The sequence below is a fragment of the Saccopteryx bilineata genome, chromosome 6 (assembly GCF_036850765.1).
Source record: "Saccopteryx bilineata isolate mSacBil1 chromosome 6, mSacBil1_pri_phased_curated, whole genome shotgun sequence".
Taxonomy (NCBI): domain Eukaryota; kingdom Metazoa; phylum Chordata; class Mammalia; order Chiroptera; family Emballonuridae; genus Saccopteryx; species Saccopteryx bilineata.
Window position 1 is genome coordinate 23,686,304 of NC_089495.1, and position 25,446 is coordinate 23,711,749.

The window sequence follows — 25,446 nt, forward strand, 5'->3', positions numbered from 1 at the left end:
AAAATGCACTCCAATAGCACATTTTTGGTCTTCTCAACTTACTCATTTCCAGGTGTGATAGGTCTAGTTTTTATAAATTTGATCTAAACTTTACTTTAGAAGCCAGGACAATTGGATTTAAATTGCTAAAGATACCACAAATTTTGTGGCACAAATGAAATTAACAAATTAAACCCATGGTACAATGAACTTTCGGTTGCTGTGAGGGCCCAGTAGAATCAACCTGTTTTCTGAAAAATAATTAAGAAAACAAAGTAATCACACATATAAACCAGTTTATTAGATTGTCAGTGATACTTTGAGACATAGTCAAGTTATTTTATTTTACTTCATATAAACAGAGGAAAAGAAGAAAGTTTTCAACTTCAAGCTTAGTTCAGCATGTGTGCAGTTAGCATCCACAAAAGCACCATCGGATATGGAAGAATTAGCACCACAGAATTTTAGGACCTAACTGTTAACATGCATCACTGAAAAACTTGGAACATGAAAACGGAAGAAGTACGTGGTATGATCTATCATAAACAACACAAGGCAATTTATGATTTGTTTTCATACAGTAAAATACAATCACCAATCAATGAAAACCTTTTAAGTACATTACAGGACAAAAACCACATTGTACCCTGTTAACACTAAAGCAGTTACAGATTTAAAAACATGTTTCTTGTGTGAGGCAGTGGACTGAAATGATCCCTCCTCCTCAATTTTCAAATTCAGAGTTATATAGTTACATGATCTCTTAAGAAAGTATTTTCAGATTTATGTCTCTCTACCTCAGTGCTGACAAATGGTTTTTTGAAAACTGAAAGGCTTGATGAGTTAAAAAAACAAAACAATAAAACCTGACAGAGTCAAGAAGCGCTCCAGTGTGGTGGAAGATATTCCACATCAGACCAGTTTGAAAAGGATGTCAGTGGTGTTGACACTTGTCTTCCCTTCCGTGGAGGAATGTCAAGTACAGAAGCCTTGCATTCGCGATGAACTTCGGCTCATTTCTTTCACTCAATGCCTTTATTCTGAAGTGTAACACAAGAGACATTCCTTATTCCTCAACTGTTTTTGTAGTGTCATAGGGCTGTTCCTTATGCTGGCTTTGACAACAGTGAAAAGGGTTGATATTCTTTCTGGATTTAGGGTAATTTGTGAGCTAAAGAAAAAATATTAATTTAAATTTAGCATGTGTGAAATTTTAAAGGGAGTTTCACTATTTTCACAGTACAAGCCCATAATGAATATCATTGAAAACCTTTCTGTTAGAAAACATGTAACAAACCCTCAATTGTAAGTTGTGTCTAGGCCAATTTTGGCCTATCAGAAGATTACTGTATAAGAAATGTGCAATAGGAATAGATATACAGGTATATTCAGTCTCAATGTACTGATGTCAAGGAAAATATATTCGTAGTCACCAAGAGAAGAATATACCTTGAAGCATCTATGCAGACACATGAGTCAATCATGTGTCTTCCCAAATTCTAATTCTGGAATAGTGATAACAGGGTCATTTAGGAAAAAGTACTCAATTACAGTACGGTAGCAATTGTATGTTGTATATACTTAACAGCAAAACATTTTTGAAAATAGATTCAGTACTATACGGTAAGTTTATAATTCACCATTTCTATACTCGTAATACATGCATTTATTTGTTTCCCCAGTTTTAAAAATCTCACTAGGACCAATATCTTTCAGAACAACAATCTAACATTAAACAAAACCTTCTAAGGAAAATATTTAGCATCACAGAAATTTGAGAAAAGTCTGTTACTCAGCATCACAAAATACTCAATAGATCTACATTTAAGATTGTTCATGCCTTGACATTAACACACCTTTGGGTTAATATATTTTATTTTAAAAAGAAACAAACCAACCAAAGATTGGCATGGAATTTATCTTTAGTCTATCCTTGGTGAGAGAAAACTGTCCTCTAATAAGCTTGATTCCTTTCCACTTAAAACATTTTTTAAAAACTAGTGATAGAAAAAAATGGTCACTACACAGAAAAAAAGATAAGTAAAATTATAGACAAATGTGTTTTTTTTTCTTAAATGAACTGCTCCAAACAAAATGAAAGCACAGTTTGTTCACTTTGAAATATTCTGCTGTTGAAAAACATTCTTGGATAAAAGCCAGCCTATCCTTATGAATGTCAGAAAGATGTAAGTTTTGACTTGGGAAAAATATTTAACATAAAAAAATGATCTATTGCTTCTTCTATTGAATTATATTCATTGTATAAATCAAGCAGTGATTTTCTGAAAAAGACACAGCACACCTATGTTACTAATTACAATTTGATAATTCACCAGGCATGGCTGACTTGAGCATAGAAGAAATGAAACTGATATCTTGGCCCTGGCCCGTTGGTTCAGCAGAAGAGCGTCGGCCCGGTGTGTGGAAGTCCGGGGTTCGATTCCCAGCCAGGGCTCACAGGAGAAGGCCCCCATCTGCTCCTCTACCCTTCCCCCTCTCCTTTCTTTCTGTCTCGCTCTTCCCCTCCCGCAGCCAAAGCAACATTGGAGTAAAGTTGGCCCGGGCGCTGAGGATGGCTCCATGGCCTCTGCCTCAGGCGCTAGAATGGCTCCGACTGCAGTGGAGCAATGCCCCAGATGGTCAGAGCATCTCCCCCTGGTGGGCATGCTGGGTGGATCCCGGTTGGACGCATGTGGGAGTTTGTCTGTCTGCTGCCCCCCACTTCTCACTTAAAAAAAAAAGAACTGATTTCTTAATGTTTTAGAATTACATTAAAAAACAAACTCAACTAAAACAAAATTGAGTTGTGACAGGCGGCTTACTGGTTTTGATTACTGGTTTTATATTGGACCAACATTTTAATAAAAGATAGTACCAATTAAAAATAAGATTAAAAAAATAAAAGCTGTCTAAAATTGTTCAGTGAAAAAGCTGGAAAATTTTACATTTTTAACCTCAAATGATTATAGACTTAGACTAACAGTTTTGCCACTATGACGTAACTTTTGTTACTCTTGAGTTTTATTTCTGTATTGTTCACTGGTTATATTATATAATAACAATTTTCTGTTAAGTTAAAATAGTTTGAATTATTACATGATATGAGAAGCTTTACAAAAACACATAAGTAGGATAAATTTATAAAAGGATAAAGAATATTTTATGAGATTTTAGACAAATTATATACAGATAGATAACTAGTTCAAGGTAATAAAGTGCCTTCATTTCCACATAATTGATTTTTCACTAAAATATTTTAAGGCTTTATAACATCAGAAGTTTGGTAATATACGGGCTATGTTATTATTAGCATCTTTTATAGTACAAATTTTATTTAATCTTTTAATCCATACTAGGTGACTTTTAATAACTAGGAGCTTAGAAAGATAAAATTTGAATTGTGAATTCTGAGTTCATTTTGTAAGGAATGAAAAAGATGTATAATTTCTAAATGCTGTGATTTGTACAGAAGACTCTCATGTTGCTTCTGAACATTCTAGTTCATGTTGCAATATATAGCAGTCAACGCCCCTCAAAAATTTAACAGACTATTTAATCCCATGGCAAACAGAGCCATCATTTCATTCATTCACATATTCTGTTATCTTTACATCGAAAATAATTGTGCAGCCTTAAATGAAAAAAGGCCACAAAAAATCAATCTAAGATCAAGTCTTCAAATACAAGCTCAATATTTTTTTATTGCAACAGCTTATTTATAATCTGTATCGATGCCAACACCTAATGTTAAAGCATTGATATTTGTTTTCATTTTGCTTCTACCATCCATGAGTGGGTCACAGTAAACTACCAGTAATCTCATAGAAGTATGTATAATAGCCATATTATCACACAGAATTCTCTTGTTCTCATCATCTCTCTTTGGAGGATATAAAGGTATTTAATAACAACTGTGTACTTAGTTGTTTTGGCAGCATCAGATTTTTAGATAAATTACAGCTATATGGACATCAACTTACTTGATTGGTATAACCAATAAAAACTAATTAAAATATTTGAATGTTATTTTTTAGGAATTTAGTTATTTTTGTCATAAAATTACTAAATTGAAGTATAAGATTAAATGGCCATGATACCTAAAGTGCTTTTCTAATTACCATTGGATTAACTTAAAATGTTCCTTAAATTAAAGGTTTCAGAGGTTAGAATGAAGAAAGCTAAAACCCATTGCAAAGAATGGTTTAAAGTAAATGATCCTCATATTTAGAAGAACAAGAATTACCAGTAGGAAGAAAGTACTAGTCTTAAAAATGGGTTTGGTTTTGAATTTAAAGCCTAGGAAGAGTAATTCCTGGGAATTAAAAAAATATTTTAATGGCATAAACTTTTAAAATTGCACATTCCTTTATCAAAGTACCATGAGTTACCAGAATTTTTTGTTAAATGCACACAATGCTACTTTTCAAAATTTCAGTAAATATAAAGTTTTACCTTTTTCATAATAGTATAGTACAGTTTTACAAACTTGGCACAAATATAACCAGGATGATGAATTTTAACTTCCTAAATACAGTATAGTATATATTTAAAAATATTACTGTTAGAACCTTTGTCATCATTCAAATCTAGGTCTAGCCAAAGCATTCTCATAACATCTGAAAACATCATGAGAGTTTTTTTCGGTAAGTTTTAATAATACTTTGTCATGCAATGCACAGACATATGCTTTTTAAAAAAAACATTGGTTTAGTTATCCTGTTTTAATCTGACTGCATATTTTACTTACTCTCTTTAATCACTGAAGCTGAAATACATGTAATAACTGAGTTTTGAGAACAGTATTAAACACTGAGGTTTCTAGTCTTAATTGATCATTCCTATTAAGCATAAACAAAACTGTTTGATTCATGGGCTATTAATTTTTATGCTTCTATCTCTTCATTCTAAATAGAAATGCTAAATGGAAATGTATAAAAATGATATAAGAACAAAAAGACATCAGAGACCAAAGCAACACTACATAGAACAAATAAAATAATAAGTAAGTGTGTGAAAGCTCTCAATATTAATAAGTTTGTTAAGTCAGGGGAAAACAATAAAAATTATGATCTCCTTACTAAGTAATAATCATATTAATATATATTTGAAAAGTAAGTGGCATGCATTACAAGGTTAAATTTTAAATATTTTTGTGGTTTGAGTGTGATGAAGTTAAACTAGAAATGTGTCTCATTATAAATTGAAACCCCCCTACCCCCAAATCATATTGTTTAGAGGAAAGAAAGAATATTAGATCATGATTCTCAATGACTGGTCATCAGTCTTCTATTATGTTACAGGCTAAAAATTGTAGTGTACTACATCATTTAGCTAGTAAAACATAAAAGTGCTAATGTTAAAATTAGGATGAGTTCGTCACCCTGGAACAGTAAATGACTATCCAGAGAGAACCTCACCCTTTTTCTATGGTTTGAAAATCTCAATCTTGTATGTAAAGAATGATTCTATAAAAGCATATAAAAACATCCAGTTCTAAAGAATGGGATATAAATTGCTATCCTAGTCTTCTGAGAGAATTAACAAGCTTTAAACACATAAGTAAAATCAGATGGGACCAGACATGATAAATCATTGATAACTTCCCCAAATCCAGCACACTGAAAGGTGACTCGCAGAAAGGTTAGATATTCATTTTATATAATTTACCAAACCTCTTTATATTTTCTAAGTATTAAAATATAATCCCTTATTGGTAAGCAATAGTCTCGAGTAAGGGCAACTTCTAAAAATTGTTAGAGAAATACTTCAAATAAACATCGAAATGCAGATTCTTAATAGAAGCTATAGACATGTGGAAACTACACACTGTATATGATATTCCAACCTGATTTAGCTCATGTAATACCCAAAACAATATGATTCCGCAATCGCTCTTGCTAATACACAGATATTTTCTTGACTTTGCAAAAGGTAGGTGATTGCATTTACTAATTTAGCTTTTCCCTGGTAGCAGTCCTACAGTATGACATAAATACTGAACATACTAATGAGAACCATTCCTACAATGTAATTTAATCATGTTTTCTATTATTCAGCTCTTATATAGCATTTTCCATTTCCAAAATGCCCTGAAATTAATTATAATAGTTACATCTCATTGTATTGCTCCGAGGAAGGCAAACTTAATAAATTGCTTGTACAGTGTTGGAGCTACACAGGGTTTTAAAAGATCTTATCTACTCCGCTCTGCAGGCAGTTATATAGCATTGCCCTATCTGTATCACATGTCCCTGGGGGGCAAAGACTAGATCTTGTTATCTGCTGTATCTACAGACCCAGCAGAGTGCTTAGCTTAGCTCGTGTTGTGTGCAAAGGAAGTATCTGTTGATTTAATGAATGAGAAATGGGATTGAGGAAAGACAACAAAGAACTTCAACATACTGTCCCTTACCACCCTTCCAAACTGAAAAGCTATGTTTGCCTACTCTTCCTTCTCTACTACAATAGGGTAGGTAATCTTTTTTTTTTTTAATGGGGTGACATTAATCAACCAGGGTACATATGTTCAGAGAAAACATCTCCAGGTTATTTTGACATTTGATTATGTTGTATACCCATCACCCAAAGTCATATAGTCTTCCGTCACCTTCTATCTGGTTTTCTTTGTGCCCCTCCTCTCCCCCCATCTTACTAAGCAGGGTAGTATTACTGATTCTGAAACCATGATGGCAAAGTCCTTATGGTGTGGGTCCTCCAGAGTACCATGCCATGACTGACCGTTCCTACCACTACTTCAAAAATTGGGAAGTACTCATCTTTCCTTTTGCTCAGTATGTAAAAGTTATGCTTCTGCATATGATAGGCTATTCTTTTCTTAAGCTAACCCAGGCATAAAGAATCAAAGAAATAATTCTCACGGCTTCAGTCATTAGCACGAGTATGAAAAATATCAGAAGGAAATAAAAAGGCAGTTACATATATACAGCAAGAGCAACTGGAACTATTTGTTCTTAATTTTTTTTTTTTTGAATTAGTGCAGAAAACATAGGATCCTTGTGAAGACAGCGGTTTTAGTGAATTAGGCGAATGCTGATGTTAAACTAGATCATGTCAAAGTCTCTTTGAGTTCCAAAATCCTATACTGTGCTAAATGGTTCCTCCTCTGAGGAGATGGCAATCTGTACATTATTCAAAGTATATTTTATTTTTAAGGATAAAAGGATAGGTTAAACTCAAAGTTTGACATTTTGGAACTTTTGAACAGTTGTTCACAGTTGTAAATATTAAAAATTCTCTTTAAACCACCATTAATCTTTCTTTTGCAACAATACCATGTTAAAGCCTTTTAAATCCTGAATACATCTACTTAAATTATGTCAATATAATGTGGATATTATAATACTTTATATTGTCAGCAAAATTAGTAGCTCAGGGTTTGCCTTTACACCTACTCCTTTGCATGAACGTGAGCCCTAAAGACCAGGCCTTACATTCAAGACCTCATTTCTAATTTCAAAGAGAGGAAGGTAACATTATTTCTCGTAAAACTTGGAGTTCTGGTTTTAAACACATCAATGCAAAAACAAATGGTTATGTTATTAAGTTTGAATCTCTAATTTAAACTGCTATACATGTTAATAAAAACAGAATCATTAACTAGAACATTTTGACTGAGAAGCAACAAAAACATTATTAAATCCAAACTAGAAAGCAAAAATCTAATTTTTATTAGCCAGAACCATAAGGACATAGGAGGAAAGATGATTTACTATCAACTTTAATTTCTGGTAAGCTAGGACTTTCCTTGAAGCAGTGTGTACTCACTGGAAATCAAGCTTATACCTTTCCTACATTAAATTGATACCATTACTCATGCTCAGATGGGAACAAGGGCCGTAGTCTCATTTTCCCACGTGGCAACACACATGATTGGAAGTTAATTAAAATTAATTACTACAACTGAATGATGTTAAATGCTCAAAAGTAGTTAATCATCTTTATAGTTTCGAACATATATCCTTGAAGCTTACTTAGTATGATGGCACTGGAAGTCCTCCTTTGGGCTAAATTATACGAATGAGGTTCTCTTGGTTAATTCAAGTGCAACTGTCTTTTTGTAAGAAATAAGACTTAGGATAAATTCTACACTAAAGCCGGTCATGGGAAGGGATTTTTCAATGCAGTATTTTTTGAATTATCAGAATGAAATATGGACATGGTAAAATAATTTAGGAACTTGGAAAAGATAAGAATTAGAGGGAAGGAGGAAAGTATGCGTTTTAGTGGTGGGCAGAAAGGCAAAAAAAAAATGAGAAAATAAGTGAATGAGATGGATTCAGAGGATGGGAATAATCTGAAACTTTTTAAATATTCTTTTAGTCACCTGGCAAAATTTATTTCATTTGAGTGCCTTTTTCTGTAGAACTGATATAAGCATTGCAGTGCTACATGGTTATTCTTTTCCTGGCTGAATAGTTGTACAAACATTGAAATGACACACTAACTTTCCATAAAGTTAAGAGAGTGCCTATTGTGTGACCTTTGATGTAGGATGTAGTGTTCTGGGATCTCTCTGTGGTTTGGACGGACAAGCCACAGGCCAGCTCAGTCCTCTCTTTACTTAGTTATATCAAAATTCAGACTTCTTTCTGGTAAGAATAGAATTCTCTTGGAAAAAAAAAAAAAAACCAAAACAGCACAGAGTAAACATTCACCCTTTAGATTTATTGGTGCACAATTTACATGGCCCACTAGAATTACAGCATAATCTTCACTTAAACTTGTTGCCAGTCCCCGGAACCTCAATGAATGTTTGCTTAAAGTTGCAAAATTTAGGTCAAGTCAATTAGAACTTTCAGAAGAGCAAAAATACAATCTGGATGTTACTTTCATTGTTATCTACTCTCTTTTCATTTATATAAATCATGGATCCAAGTGAATGTCTAATAATAAAACCGAGTTTATAAGGTCAGTGTTATATTATTTTAAGAGTGCATAAAACCTACTGAGATATCATCATGTTGATAACAATGAAAGTATTCCTTGCAGCATGTTCTGATAATAGAGATACCATACCAAGTATCTCCTCCTTAAATTACTTTTCACATTTACTTTCAAAGGTCAAAACAGAATTAAAAGTGAAGACACAATAACAGTTCTGTGGCCATTGCTAATGCAGAAGTATACTTGCCCAGTATCCGTTTTTAATAAAATAGTCTAGTCTCCCAAAAGAGCAGCTCTTGATGCATATAACATTAGTGAAGGTGGGAGAATTGTTTGAATGTTAGGAGTACTGTCATTTAATGTTAATATTTGAGGTTATTTTGTTCCCTCCATTATCAGGTCAGGTTTGCTGCCAAAATTTTAACAGTATTATGTGTCATTTAAGTTACTCAGTGAGGATCTGCTCATTTATTGCCTGTTTTAAAAAAGTATTCATCAGCAATAAAAAAGGAACTATCTACTGATAAACTGAACAGCACGGATGATCTTACAACTATTAGGCTGAGTGGAAAAAGCAAAATATAAAAAATACATGTCATTTTATATGACATTCCAGAATAGACAAAACCAACTAGCTTGTGGCCACAGAAATCAGATCAGTGATTGCTTTGGTAAGTGAAAGTGGGGGGGAGGGGCAGTGGGGATGTTGACTGGAAAGGGGATCATGGAAATTTTCTGGGGTGAGAAAAATGTTCTGTGTTGATATTCATCAAAACTGACTGGGAGGTATATTAAAATCTGAGTATTTCACTTTATGTAAATTATATCTTAATAAAAATGTGAAGAACAAAAACAATATTCTTGCTGAAGCATCAGAGGCTCAATGACATTTTTCTTTTTTGCATTTCAAAATTTCTTTCTGCACTCTGTCCCTTAGAGAGCAACGTATCCAAGAATGAAGTCCATGAGCAATAGTGTACAGAGGACATGGAATTGACATCAGGGCATGGAGCTAAAGCAAGTTTTTTGTTACTGAAGAAAAAAGAAGACACATTCTTTTATGGACCGTACCAAATGTATCAGTTCTAAGAAGGGATATAAAAGATCTTATGTTTAAAAAGAACTTTAGGAAAGAAAAGGTTATCCAAGTCAGATTTGTCATTGTGAAAATACTAGTTTATAAAAGCCATAAAAATCAATAAAAACTGAGTTCAAATGTTACTTAAAAAGTGGTCATGGCAATATGGCCGTCATTCTTGTTTTGGTTGTCCAAGGATGAGGAGATACTGGTGGAGTAGGGAAGGAGGCTGATTAATTTAAAACATTGTGGTGGGATGAAAACAAGATTTTACCTTATGCCACTTGTTGTATAATCAAATATATACACAGTGTATCACATCACATTTAAAAACCATTTTGAATGCCAACGATTGAGGCCTAATTTATGATTGCCTCACCATTTCAAATCTAAGGGTCTATGTGTTCATAATCTTTCAAGAGGTTACCTGCAGAGTCAAAATAGCTCGTAAGTCCCCCATTTCCTACCGAAATAACCTTATAATACTATCTGACAATTTTAGGAACAAATAAGTAAAAATAATTCCACCAGTTCTGAGAAGAAAATAGTAATATCCTGAATGGAACTTACCTACAAGTAATGACAAGTATTCATGAGCAAAATTAAAAACTGTAATCAAAAGTCAGATAATTATTTCTTCAATTTCTTTTTGTCAGTCTAATTAAAACCCACCAAAGGTTTCTACTGTCGTAAATCCACATTTCATTAAAAAAAACCATTTAAAATATTTATATATAATTTTATCATTAATCATCATTTCCACTTGAGAGTAGAGAGAAGAAAAAAAAGCCATTTCCCTAGCACAATGCCTGATTCATGGGAAGAAACTCAGTATTTGTTGAATGAATGAAGCGAATGAATGCATGAATGCTTTCATTTCCCTGAAACTGCCATTTCCTACCTCGCATACTAGCTTCTTGCCACACATGAGAAATTCCGTATGACTGAAGAGGAAAAGCACAGGTTCATCCTTAATTAGTAAAAACAGCATTGCTCTGAAACCCTTCAGCCACATGTCATCACTGCCACCACTGCTACGGTGACACGATAATCACATAAACATAAATCGACACAATTGTAAAACAAGAGTAAGTTGATACAAGATAACCAATATTTCTAGCTATAACTTTTTCCTTTTAAAAATTTAATGACATTAAAGGACATCGTCTGCTTCTCCAGAGTGAACAATAAAAACATAGGCAATTAACAGAATGGATAGCCGTGTGATGTTTCATGTACACATATCCGAGAAAGTGAAAGGTTTCAAGGTTTTAAGTACCGAAGGAAAGCAGAATACCAAGTGGTGGAAAGTAGGAAAAACATAGTTCAAGATTATATGAGATGAGGAGAAGCTTAGTATCAAGACGATGGTCTACAGCCGCCTCTGTGATAGCTAGCGCCTAGGGCCTGAATTATAACGGCTCCTTTCCTCTCCTGAAACCGACTCCCCAAAAGCTAGTTTTTCAGGGTCAAAATGAACTACAAACATAATTTTGCGATAACGCTTTCAGCTTTAAAACAAGCAGGTGAGAAAACTCTTCTAGCTGAGAGCAGAAAGTGAATATTTCAAATGAATCTCACATACCGTCTCCCACTGATTTTGAAGCCCCATAACAGATATTGGGTGTTGGAAGGACCACTTGATAAGATCTATTGTAGTTCAAGCTCTGAAATTAGGAGTTAAATGATTTTGAACAAGATACATGACATTTTAAATATTTTCCTATGTTATAAAATGAGGGTGTTACATTACTCTAAAGACTCCTACAGGCAACAACAACAACAACAAAATCAACGTTGATGGTAGATTTAAACAAAATCTCAAGTTGTCAAGTTACTATAGATACTTACACTAACATGAAGAAGCATGTGAATGTAATCCTTTTACTAGTGGGGCCAGTGGTTCCCAAATCAAACAAATTACCATCTTTAAAAAAAAGAAGGAAACAAAGTAGTTGTGAGTTTCTCCAGCAATAAAAATATGCTTTGATATTTTTCAGTCTGTGGATAACTTATTCACTTTTTTTTTATTGGTAATGTTTGTAAATTGTTCTCCTTTTTTTTTAATGGTGTCTTTTGATGAGCAGAAAAATTTAATTTTGATGCAGTCTAATTTATAATTTTTTCTTTTATAAGTTAGTGCTTTTGTTTTGTTTGCAAGGAATGCCTGCCTACACAGTTGTGCACTTTCATAGTTGACTGAAAACAGTTCCAAAGATGACAGCCAGCCCAACTCCCCTGGTACTCCCATAACTGGGCATTCCTGTGGTAAAAGGAGGCAGTGTCTCAATTTTGCATTGGTTTTGTTATACCTTCTAGGGAACGGTCCATTTTATAGGTTGGGAAGAATAATGATCTTATTAATATTTATTAAATGATTATTATGAGACAGAAACTGCTAATAACTCCATGTATCTTAACATTTAATTTTCTTTAAGAGAATTACGGTTGACTATGGGTTCTGGGAAGGCAAGAAATCTTATTTGTTTTGTTGATACATCCTCTGGACCCGGAAGATCACCCAGCACTTAGTGAGTCATTAATTAGTATAAACTGGATGCTGATGGAATAAACTCTCACAGTAACTCTATAAAGTTATATCATTTGCCCAAAATGTCACAATAAGTGACAGATTTTGGACTGGATGACATTAAAGTCTGTTCTCTGCTATTCTGTACCAGGGCCACTGAGACTGCCTTATAACTCTGTGAGGCGGGGCTTACAGCACCTAAAAATACAGCTGAAATTACTGCTGTTGCTGAAGAGAGTGAAGGAAATGGGTTTAAGTTGTTTTATTTCCATCATAGCAAAAACCAAATGTGGAACTTCTACTAAGCTCCTTTTTCATAATCTTAAGCAAATTGATCATTTTATATTTGTAACTATGTGATAATTTGTGCAGCTAGAGCCAATATGAAACTATTATGGCCATAGAAATGTAGGGACAGAAACATTCAAGCAGCATATAAAATTTTAGAGTTCAGCCTGCCAGTCATGATGCTATGAAACCGTGGTTATTTGGGAATGCCAGGAGCGTGGTTATTTGGGAATTTAAGGTCATTTTATTTAATGGAATTTCCTAGTCAACAGAGCTTTAACTACATGCTTTTAACCCTATTGAAATGGAATCCTAAGGAATCTTGAATAAAAATATAATATAGTGAGCATGGTTGAATTTTGAGGGTGAATGATGATGCTTCAGGGCTCTAGGATCTTCATGGTTAACAGCTATAATCACCATATAAAAATGTAAGTGGGTTCTTGAGTTAACTTGATAAAAACTCAACATCCTTTTCAAACAGGTTTTTGAAAAAGCCTGCTTCCAACTTATTATGTGATCAGTTATCTCTTGTTTATGAGAGTGTAGGGAAAAAATTCTCATGTCGATTTTTAATTACTAACTGAACTTACTTATAAATTAAGTACTGTAGTTTTCTCTCTTAAATTTTCTAAATAACATTTTTTGAAGGCTACACTGCAATGCAGATGCCATGACAAGACTTGTGTGAACAGGACAGGAAGGAACCATCTGTATTCTAGTCATTAGGATCAAGTTCTTCTAATTAGGAAGGTTCATGAAGGTGGAAGCCCAGGCAATAAGACTAGTTAAGATAGGAATCAAAGATTCAGTGATTTGAGGTGAAGAGTCTGAATCTAGGCAAGTGGTTTGTGTATGTGGAATTCCAACATTATGACTTGATCTATCTTCTGCCAGGGCTAAAACTGATAGTTGACTGAGTGCAGAATGGAGTCCAAAGATGTGACAAAACTAGGAAAATATGTAGAATACATTTCCAAAAAACCTTATTTAAATTAGCTATAAAAACATGTGTTGAATTTTACCAAATTCTGATTTCAAGTTTACCATGAAAATTTCTATTGTGTTATTGTGAAGGTTTCAATGAGCAGTAGGTTCTTTATAAACCTTGGTATTTGATTATGTCACTAAGTGATCTAAGTAAGTCATTTAACCTGCCTGGCCCTGCTTTCTCCATCTGTTCAGCGATACTGAACTAAACTAATCCAAGTCAGTATTTTCATTAGTATGAAATGAGATACACTATGTGGAAGAATTTGGAGAAATATGTGTAATTATACATAAGTTATTACAATTTAAAATTCCATATTCTTTTTACATTTAATTAGAATGTATGTCAGAATTAATAGCCAGTTATGGAGAAAACTTCAAGACAAATGAATCTTTTGTGCCAGTAAGTAACTGAATTTATGCATTACTGGCTCTTCACTGCAATGTATCTACAGAGAAAATTATTATAACTTCTGCTAACACACATAGTAGAATCAGGTTATTTCATCTGGACATTGGTGAAATATTCATAGTTGAGCACACTGATGGAGTTTTCTAAAATCAGATATATGGAAGTTTGTGAAGATATCGTATATATGATGAGAGTGAAATACAGGAAAGATGAATACAAAAGCTTAGGGAAGGGAGGACAAATACGTGGTATGACTGTCTCTACTCCTTGCCTTCCTCTTCCTTTCTCCCCAACTCATTCCTCAGTGCTCACGCAGAAATCATAGCAGTCTTATGATGAGCTGCCTGTGGCTTCCCAGCCATCTCCAACCTAGAGCTCAGGAAGTCATTACCCCTTGAATACAGTAGGCACGTGAGATGAAACAATTATTATTTTCATCCTGGGACATCAAAAGAGATTTGGCACGAGAAGGAAGAATTATTGTTTGAAATAGTATCACTGTAGTTCTCTAAATGTACATCAATGAAATATATTGTGAGCACTAAAACAGAATGTAGGTAGTTAATCATATTTAAAGGATAAATTGTTAAAGGAAAAATGACATATAGCATTTTATAATAGATAGCATCAAACACAATTCTCATATATACCAACACACTGCTTAACACCTGGCAGATAATCAGATTAATATCTATTGAGTAAAAATATGACACTTTAGCCCTGGCTGGTTGGCTCAGCAGTAGAATGTTGGCCTGGCATGTGGAAGTCCTGGGTTCGATTTCTGGTCAGAGTACACACAAGAAGTGCCCATCTGCTTCTCCACCCTTCCCCTCTCCTTTGTTTCTATCTCTCTCTTCCCCTCCCACAGCCAAAGCTCCACTGGAGTGAAATTGGCCGGGGTGCTGAAGACAGCTTTATGGCCTCTGCCTCAGGCACTAGAATGGCTCCAGCTGCAATGGAGCAATGCCCCAGATGGGCAGAGCATCGCCCCCTGGTGGGCATGCTGGGTGGATCCTGGTCGGGCGCATGCAAGAGTCTGTCTGACTGCCTCCCTGCTTCTAACTTCGGAAAACTAAAAATAAATAAATAAATAAAAAAAATCACAGTTTGATTAAGTTCCAAGAGCTACTTGCAATCAAATAATTTTGGACATGGCACATTTAAAGCTAATGGCAGTGGAATATTTTTATTTTGTAGATTATTGAATTTCCATTCCTCAGCATTGGGCCCGGCACAGAGTAGCCAATCAATATCCGTTGAGTGAATAGAAGAAGATCACCTTATCTATAGAGCAAGGGAAAGAATATTTCAGAAGTAAAATTCAGGGTGTGTAAGAAACAAAAGATCCCATATTCTACCACATCTTAATTTTGTGAGTAATTCTTTGACATAAAGTGACATAGTATTTCTTATTAGGTTTTTAAATGGTCACTTCCATTCCCACTTGTTGACATTTTGATTTGTTGGTTAAGTGATCCTGAAGCAACTAGATTTCAAAGGCAAACAAGAACAGGAACGGTGGTTTTTAAGTGAAGAGAGAGGATTTCAGTGATCAGCCCAGTGTTCACTATAGAGGGGAACAGAAAAGAGGAAGAAACACTCTCTGAGTTTAAAATGAATTTCAAGTTAAGATGACAGAATTTTATATGAGAAATTAAGTTCAAAATTTTAAATATATTTAATAAAGTTTTAGGCTCTGTCTAAAAAAAATCTTCTGGAACTGAAAGACTTGCTTATTTAAAGTTTTATACACAGGGCCAAAGGAGGTATACAGAATTATATATACCTTGACCTTGGCAGGGTCCAGAGTGATCTGGACAGCTCAGAAACAGTGCACTGAAACAGTCTGGTGGAGCTACCATCACTAAATATGAAGGATGCCAAGAAGAAAGGATAGGCAATAAATGCCTGATGAAACATAGAGGATCTGGAGAAAAATGAGAAAAGACCATGGAAGGAAGTTGAAGGTAATTTTAAGAGAAGTTTCTCTGACTCTAAGGATACAGAATTGAAAAGCTTTTTAGAGATCATCTATTCTGATCCAATCCCCACACTGATGGATAAGCAAGTTGTGGTCCACAGAGGTTAAATGACTTGCCCTGAGCCCAGCTAGAAGGCACAGAGCCAGGGGTCCAGAAGGGTAGGTAACACAGCACCCTAACCTCTCTACCACACAGCTGCACGCAAGGAGGGCAGAGGTGAGATTCTTTAACCGCCATGAATGTGCAAAATAATAGTCCAAATAATACACAACTGAAATTGTCTTGGCTTTATTAATTATAGGACAAATATAGTGAGTAATTTAGCATTCACATTCATTTTATAGTTATTTTGTAACAAAATTATTAAAACTAAGTTGTTATTTAGAATTATTGAAAATCTAATTTAAGAATCAGGTTTTGTGTTTACCTAAGATTAGTTTTTTCCACATGAAATATAAAAAAATTTCCATCAAATGTAATGTATCGATAGATTTTATGTATTATGTCTCAAGTCAGAAGCAAATCACCTTAATGGAAGATATTGCTTGAGTCATAGCTTGGTATGTTACTAAATGTAATATCTGGCTGTTTTTAAAAAATGGAGTCAAACAATAAATGGTGATTAACAAACCGGATTGCACATAGTTACCTAACGGCCCAAAGGATTCCTTAAATAGAAAAGCAGCTTAATAATACTTGAGGAAAAATAATGCAAGCTAGCTTTATTTAGTTACTGTAAATCAAACAGGCATCCTTTATTCTAAGTAAATTTAATAATTGATAATGTAGGTAAATAATTGTCAGAAAAGGCTGAGAACTTGGGGAATTTTCAGGCTAGATTTACTATAGTAAAGATTCCTACTGGCAGAATATTAGTGTTTATTTTATGTTGGAGACTACAGAGAGGTTAAGTTCTAGGCTGCTGACAGCGTGTGCTGAGGACTGCATGGAGCTAATTGAATTTCAGTGATTTGGGAGTGAGAATGGTGAGCAACAAAGGGTGATCTTAAACAGTGATGAAAGCAAGCAAAGAAAAAAAAGTAATTGCTTATTATGTTACTGAACCAGATGTACCACAACTCTTTTACTAAATCTTTTCAATTCAAAATCTCTTTCTTCTTATTGAGAACACATTTCTAATTTTATAATGGAAATCAAAGGAATAATGACAGTCAGTTTTAAAGAATTTTCTTTGAAGTAAATACTATCAACACATTGCAGCAGATCATTAAAGAAAAATCTGGGTGCTACAAAAATTATGGAATTTTAAAGTGCTTTAAATAAATTGCTTTTGTCTGAAAAAAGTATAAGAATACATTGATATTATATATTTTTACATTCATAAAGTGAAGAAAGTTTCGGTTACCATTATCCAAGAATCATAATCAGCTAGTTTTTGTGTTAGTTCCAAGATAATTTAGGCCAAGAAATGACAGATCTTTTCTTACATCAAAATCATAAGCATAGTACTTGTAATTACAGCTTTTCTGGTTATTAAGATGAATATTGCTTGCAGGGTTTCAAACTTTATTGATTTCTTGAAAGAAATTTAATAACAGGAAGGTAAATTTTTTTGTTTTTGAAAAAAATATGAATTTTAAAAATGTTGCTTGGGTTAAGGTTTTTCTTACTGCAAATGATTTTGGAAATCACATTTAAAACATTCCATTTGCAGAAAATGCACTTTTACTTATGCCTATTTCCTCCCAAATTATGTTTCTAATAAACCTACTTAAAGGTAAGCAGTTTCATATTGTACTAAGCCAAGATTTTAAAATCATTTATTGAACAGTAACACCATCAAATTTCAGGAAAATTTCCAATTTACTACGTAAGTAATGTGAAAACAATCCTAGAATATACATGGCAAAAATCTACAGAAATTCCAGGATTTATGCCTAATGGCCCTGTTAGCTTTAACCTCAAACGTTCAATAAACAAATAAACAGACAAAGACAAAATATCTTTCTGGAGTCCTCTGGGTCTCATAGGGGAACACAGTGTTAGCTTTCCTTGTAAATCAGTGGAAAGCTCCCAGGAGAAAATATCCTTTATTTGCAGTCTCCCAAAAACTCTAATAAAAGTTTTAACATAAGCACAATTGCTTTTAACTGTAAAATTTTTTACATGTGAGAATTATAATAATATAGGATACTATAAGGATTATACTTGGTGAGATAAGTGGCAATAATTATAATAATTATAAACCCATTATTGATGGGAGAAGGGTTAAGCAAACATCTTGCTTATTGAAGAAAAAAGTAGAATGGCGTTGCCAGGGGATAACATTGTTTCAGTTTTGTAAGATAAAAAAGTTCTAGAGATTTGTTGTGCAAGGTGAATATACGTAAAAATATCCTTAGAAATGGTTAACATACTAAGAAATGGCTAAAATGGTAAATTATATTATGTGGGGTTTTTTTTTTGACAACTAAAAAAGTTGAACAAGACCAGAAGAATGAGTTATTCATACTGACTAATGGTATTTTTTCTACTTCCAATAAATTATAAGTATGTATCTAAAAACAGAAGATTAAAAAAATCATTTGAGGTTTAGAGGGTTAACTTGTGAGAAAGCGAAAGATAAATCATCTATGAACTTGACTCAGGCTGGCAAGATTCAGGGTTCTGTTTTGGTTGTGAAATCTGGGGAGCATACAATCTGTGGTTAAATGTCAAGTACTGTGAATTTGAGTTTAGGTGGTGGGGCAGAAACTAGCGCTCCCTGTGATTACTGCCCAGAAAGCTAGCCAAAATGATAGTACATAACCTTAAATACTTGGATTAATGTATTTAGCCTCTCTGTGTTTAAAGTGAGCCCTAGATATTACATGTATTTAATCTTATAACCAAAAAAAAAATCATTATCCCCTGGTGTTACTTACGGCTGACTATTAAAAACCTAAACAATTCCAGATGGAAAAATGATATGGAAGAAAGAATCCAAGATAAGTCAATGACAAAGAATGGCTTCCAGACCACTGGTATCACAAAGAGCAATTTCTGAACACCACTCTGGACCAACCCAATCATAATTTCTGGGGACAGGGACCAGAACCTACATTTTATTTTATTTTTTTTAAAAATTTTTATTTATTCATTTTAGAGAGGAGAGACAGAGAGACAAGAGAGAGACAGAGAGGAGAGAGAAACAGGGGGGAGGAGCTGGAAGCATCAACTCCCATATGTGCCTTGACCAGGCAAGCCCAAGGTTTCGAACCGGTGACCTCAGCATTTCCAGGTCGACACTTTATCCACTGCGCCACCACAGGTCAGGCAGAACCTACATTTTAAATACATGAAGTACACTAAGATTTGAGAATGACTGAACTAAATCTTAAAGGGAGAAATTACTGTCATTTTAATGGATGATAGAACTCAATAGAGGCAAATATAGAGTTTAATGCTTAATGGTATTCTTGATGGCATCATCATGGCTATGATTCTTTGAATTCCTCAGAGGTGCATTGAGGATTCTCTGCTGTTTTAAAGGAGGGACTGCTGGATCAAAGCAATCGCTTTGAAGTCTTAGAAGAAACAAATTCGGAGGTGAGTCAAATGGTAGTTTGTGTTGCAAGAGTCAGCTCTCAGGCTAAGCTAGACATTTACAGAGCTACAATGAGAACTTTTGTAGCTCGAAAGCACGGGAGACAAACAGCAAGTATTTGGCATGAATGCTGTTCTTCTTTCTTCTAGATGCAATTTTATGTTCTCAACATAGCACTTTAGGGCAGCCAATCAATTGCACTAATAAGATAAAACCAATTTATCATTGCTTCTCCAGGGGTAGGGAAAGGATGGGGGAAGAACTGGGCTTTCTTTATATGTATAATTTACACACATACACTCACACACATATTTTTGCACAGAAAAATTTACTTAGATACTTAGAAATGTATAGTTTATAAACTTTGGTGTAGTACATTTCAGTTGGGTCTCTAAAAGGTATTCTTTATCCACCAGAAATTTGGAAATATTATAGTATCAAGATAAAGCACAGATGATTGAAAGAAGTGGCAAGAAAAAGTGGACCCCCAAATGAGAACTGAATTTCATATTGGTTCATACTAGATCCCTGAATTTATATATTATTGCTACAGCTACTCTCCTTAGCTTTAACAAAGCCTTGAAACTCTCCAGGAGAGAATCACACATATTTGCAGCAATAATCAGCTTACTTGGAAACTTATCTTCTAATACAAAAAATTAATCTTTTTTTATAAACTTTATTTGATAATATCCAATATTTCCATTTTCCAATTTACTGTGTTATCTCTTATGTCTTCCCAAATAAACCCGTAGCAGGTACTTTAGAAATAACAATATAAATATTAAATTTATTCCTTCATATAATTGTTCCTAAAAATGATTAGAAGTGAACATTTTCTTATAAAAATTATAAAAGCCAGACTTAATTTTGCAGGGCAAAGTTCATAAAACCTATCTTAACTTATTCATTTAATTAGTAAAGCTCATGAAATTTTGAAGACTGTTTCTTACATTATTTGCAATAACAAGGGATGGGAGGAAATAACTTTTCTCTTAATATGTTTTTTGGAACAATACTAGAAAAATTGAAATCACATTTCTTTATTCAACTCGATAAATTAACAAAGACCCTGAATACAGGAGTTCCAAGTATTTGTCCCCAAAATTCTGTCTCTCAGAGTTACAAAGAATCTTCAAGGTAATAACAACTCAATCTTTTTCTGATTTATTAATTCCCTTTAGCATCCTACATTAAGGGCATGCCTAATCTCTGCCTTAAGTAATTCTAGTAACATGGCAGTAACACTGCTTCTTAATGCTTGCTCTCATGTTGAGCTGAAATCTATAAATCTACCATACATCTCTATTTTGTCTAAAGCCTACTCAAAATAGAATTCTAAGACAATCTAAAATTTAACTTGTAGCAATAATACAAACAGAATAATTAAAAGAAAATTACATGACCTATAATAATGCTTTTGAGTTGGTCACTATGTCTGTTATATCAGGGGTTAATCTTTTTCACAATTAGAAATTCATTCCTGTTTTGGGGCACTAGTCATTGAGGGGGTAATACCTGCAAAAAGAAGTTAATGAACTTACAGAACTGCCAAATATCTATAAATGAATTTAGTATTTCTGATAGGATGTGATTCACTAGAATGACAGCTATTAAGAGGTAATGTGTAGTCATATATATTATTTGTATAGATTTATATTTACATAAAATATGATTTTATTAATTTTGAACACATTAGTTATAGAATGTCTATAGGTTGGCAAACAAATTATTTTTAAATATATTACATTTTCAAATAATATGTTCAATGAGTGTTAAGGTGAAGTATTTCTAATTTTTGTATTGATTGATTTTTATTTTTAGAGAGAGAAGAAGGGAGGGAGTGGGGAAGGAAGGGAAAAAGAGGGAAAGAGAAAGAAAAACATCGATTTGTTTTTCCTCTTATTTATGCATTCATTGGTTGTTTAATGTGTCCTGACCAGGGATGGAACCCACAACCTTGGCATATCAGGACAATCCTCTAACCAACTGAGCAACTCGGCCAGGGCAAGTATTTCTAAATTTAAATCAATGGATCCAACTGTTAATTTTTAAAAAGTATCATAAACACACTATAGTGTATATATAGTACCTTTATTCTACACATTTAGATAGGACACAGGAAGATGTTGAAAATATATGCTTTTAAAAGAAATTAGTATATATTTCTTACTATGTATATTTTAAGAGATAATCAGCATTTTAAGTTTTAGCATTTATTTTCTGATTACTTAGCCTACTTTAGTCATTATGAACCATCTGAGTAACATGTCACAAAATGTAAAATTAAATGACTAAACTAATTCTAAGCTCTCTTCAAGTCCTAATATTTAATAGTCACTAAAACTTGTATTAATAATTCTTGATTTGATTATAGAAGTTATTCAGTTTCCTCTATTAAGACTTACACCCAGGTATATAATAAATTAAAACTCTGTTTGTCTCCATAAATTTGAAAGCCAAGCTTTTCATATGTGGAGTCATAATTGTTCATTCCTACCAGAAATCTCTCAAAATAGCTGTCAGAAAACCCGAGGGAACGAAGAAAAGTTATTAAATGTGGTGAAAGAATAAAAAGGAAAGAAAATAATTTTTACCCAAACTCTAGTCCATTTATAAGAAATGGTGCTTGCTTTAAGATCTGTAAACTTCTCAAGGTAGAATGAGTAGCAGACTCGTCCACCAAGATGCTACATTTGTTTTGATCAGTTTCTCCTTCGCTGTCCTTTGTAGCTAAGGTAAAAAAAGCACATCAACCTATAGCAGCAGTTCTTGAGTGTGGTCTCACACCAGCTGCATTGGTTCACCTGAGAGGGTGTGAGAAATGCAAATTTTTGGTCATCCCCACCCCTCCTGTTCCTAAGAAAAATTCTGGTTGTGGAGGCCACCAATCTGTGGTTTAACAAATCCTCTAGATAAGATTTAATCACACTTAAGGTTGAAAACCACTGGCCTAGAAAAATGGAGAAAAATATCTACCTGTAAATAGGGCACTTATCTCAGTTTACCCGCTTAAGTTAAAAGAAGAAGAAACTTACTAAATGGCAGGAAAAAGTGGCACAAAAGCAATAAAATTCTCACTAATACGGATAAGATTTATTTCCAACTTTTAATATAATCAGTTGGTTTTGGTTATGAAAATGAAATTGTAGACCCACAGTGAAGAGTAATTTGTCTCTTTTTTGCCCTTAAGGGTAGAATAGAGAGAATACATCTACATTTTCATCTGATGCCTTTTTAAATTACTGACATTTATTTGAAGTAGTTGGTTGAAATTAGAGGTTCAATCTGTAAACCATATCATAGATCAAATAAATTGTTTTGATTAGCACCATACTTTAACCAACTAGATGAACCCTATATAAGCAAGTAAGTGTCCCTTGGTCAAACTAGCCCCATTTATAGGAAATAGTTTTAGAGAAAGTAATTCCCAGTAATCTGAGGCAGATTTATTGATAGTGGTGGCTGGGGGTAGATAGTGCTTTATTAGTCAGCAGACTAAATTTCAGAATAAGTCTTAAAGGTACTGTGGCTTACATGAGCACAATCCTTGACTTACTATCAATTTGGGTTTAAATATATTAGTTCTAAAATATCAAATGAGTTTCTAAACCTCTGGAAAATTATATTAAAATAGAGATGCTAAGAGCATTGTTATGAGGATTAGAAATAGTAGATGTAAGGGCCCAGGAATGCATAATGTATGTTGAGTATTCAATAAATAATAGTTATTAGTATTGATACATTTTGACTCTTCCTTTTGTTATCATTTTTTTTCTTTAAAAATTGTCATGATGCAATTTTCCTAAAGGTTAAATTCATTTCTGAAATTTCCTGTCAATCACGGTAGTCAAAATATTTTCTGAAGATCCTCTGAATATTGAAAAGTTGGAGTAACTGACCTTTCAGTCCGTATCATCCCAAGTAGAATGTTTTTTTATTTATCATAAAATATTACATAGAAATATGGTAAGAGTGTTGAGATTAGTTGATAAAGTAACAGGTGTTTTTTCTCAGTCCATAGATCTAGTTCATAGGGCAATTTCTAAATTTTCAAAGAGCAGCTTTGGTCTCTATTGTTTTAATTGTCATCTGAATGAATCAATGCGATGGGGTAGGGTCATGGTGGTAGTGGGAGAAATTTGTGTTCTCACCCATGTCTAACAGCTTACCGTGGATAAAGGGAGGAAAAGCAGGGAAGAAATTAATAAGATACACATGTGTATAAACACTTCAAAATATACTTTGGTTACTCTTAAACATTGTCTTTGATAAACAAACAGGCACCAAAAAAGAGACCTCTAAGGAGAAAAGTCATTTTTTCTTAATCCTCTCCTTTGACAGTGGGTGCCCTACTTACTGGAGGACTGGAGTGCCTATATAATGCCTCTAAGACAGGAACCTCGTGTACTTCTTCTCTTGCCCTTTAATCATCAACCTTTGCAGTTTCTCAAGGCTAAAAGCAAATAAACAGACCCATTATGATGTTTTCTCTTTGCACAGCCTGCTACTTATAGATCCTCTAAAGCATAACCATAATGTTCACAGTTCAGTGTCCTTCCTTTTCTTTTTTTTTTGTTAAATGTCATTATTTATAACATAGAATGTTTAACAAGACCAAGAAAAAAAAAGGTCAAAAGCAGTACTTGATTCTCAGGGACTACTGCAAAGATAGTTGCAGTGTATTATTTAGCAATGTGATTTATAGTTATTTCAGACATAATGACATTTCAAGAGATGATGCTAATTTTTAAAATTCTTTAGTCATGCAGCATATGAGAAATAATTGTAGAATGTGTAGAAACAAGTATGATTTCAAAGAATAGGACCTCATATAGATAATAAAAATACTTCTTTAAAAAAAATCAAAGCATAGGACAGCTATGTAGTTAGTATACAACAATTTGGCCTTAAGAAGAAATGGGCGGCCTAGCGTGAGGAGGACCCGGGTTCGATTCCCGGCCAGGGCACACAGAAGCGCCCATTTGCTTCTCCACCTCTCTGCCGCGCTTTCCTCTCTGTCTCTCTCTTCCCCTCCCGCAGCCAAGGCTCCATTGGAGCAAAGATGGCCCGGGCGCTGGGGATGGCTCTGTGGCCTCTGCCTCAGGCGCTAGAGTGGCTCTGGTCGCAACATGGCGACGCCCAGGATGGGCAGAACATCGCCCCCTGGTGGGAAGAACATCGCCCCATGGTGGGCGTGCTGGGTGGATCCCGGTCGGGCGCATGCGGGAGTCTGTTTGTCTCTCCCCGTTTCCAGCTTCAGAAGAAAAAAAAAAAAAAAAAAAGAAGAAGAAATGGGAACCGAATTTTATTTTGTATGGCTAAACAGGTGTGTACATAAAACTGACAATTCTGCCTGTTCTTTTGGGTAGCATCACAGGTTGCTGCGTTATTATAGTTGTTTTAATATAAAGAGAGAATCTCTCACACTTTCCAATTCTGGTATGTGCCATCTATTTTTCCACTGATACAGCATTTAAAAAGTTTAGAGGGGGAGGGAACCTCAGCTCTTAGCACAATCTTGTTCATTTTTCTTATGTTGAAGGAAGCCATTCAACAGAAGTTAAATAATTTGCTCAGGGTCAGGCCATACATGAGCAGAATTAGGGGTTATTACTTCTTTTCAAATACTCCTTTACAGGTTAAGTAAATAGGGGTTTAATTTTGAGAATGACTTATTTCTTCTCATTTCTGTTGGATTGACTTCTTTTAGTGTAAGCAAACAAAATAACCAGC

General features: G+C 34.1%; 1 protein-coding gene across 2 annotated transcripts in view; it reads right to left on the bottom strand.

The window, feature by feature from the left end:
* Nucleotides 1-265: 265 nt before the first annotated feature.
* PURG (purine rich element binding protein G) overlaps nt 266-25,446 on the bottom strand; it is a 33,950-nt gene continuing 8,769 nt past the window's right edge. For both annotated transcript variants that reach the window (XM_066235799.1, XM_066235798.1), the window contains exon 3: nt 266-1,150. In XM_066235799.1, coding sequence (XP_066091896.1) covers nt 1,046-1,150 — 105 coding nt within the window. In that variant the 3' untranslated portion in view covers nt 266-1,045. The remainder of the gene's footprint in view (nt 1,151-25,446) is intronic.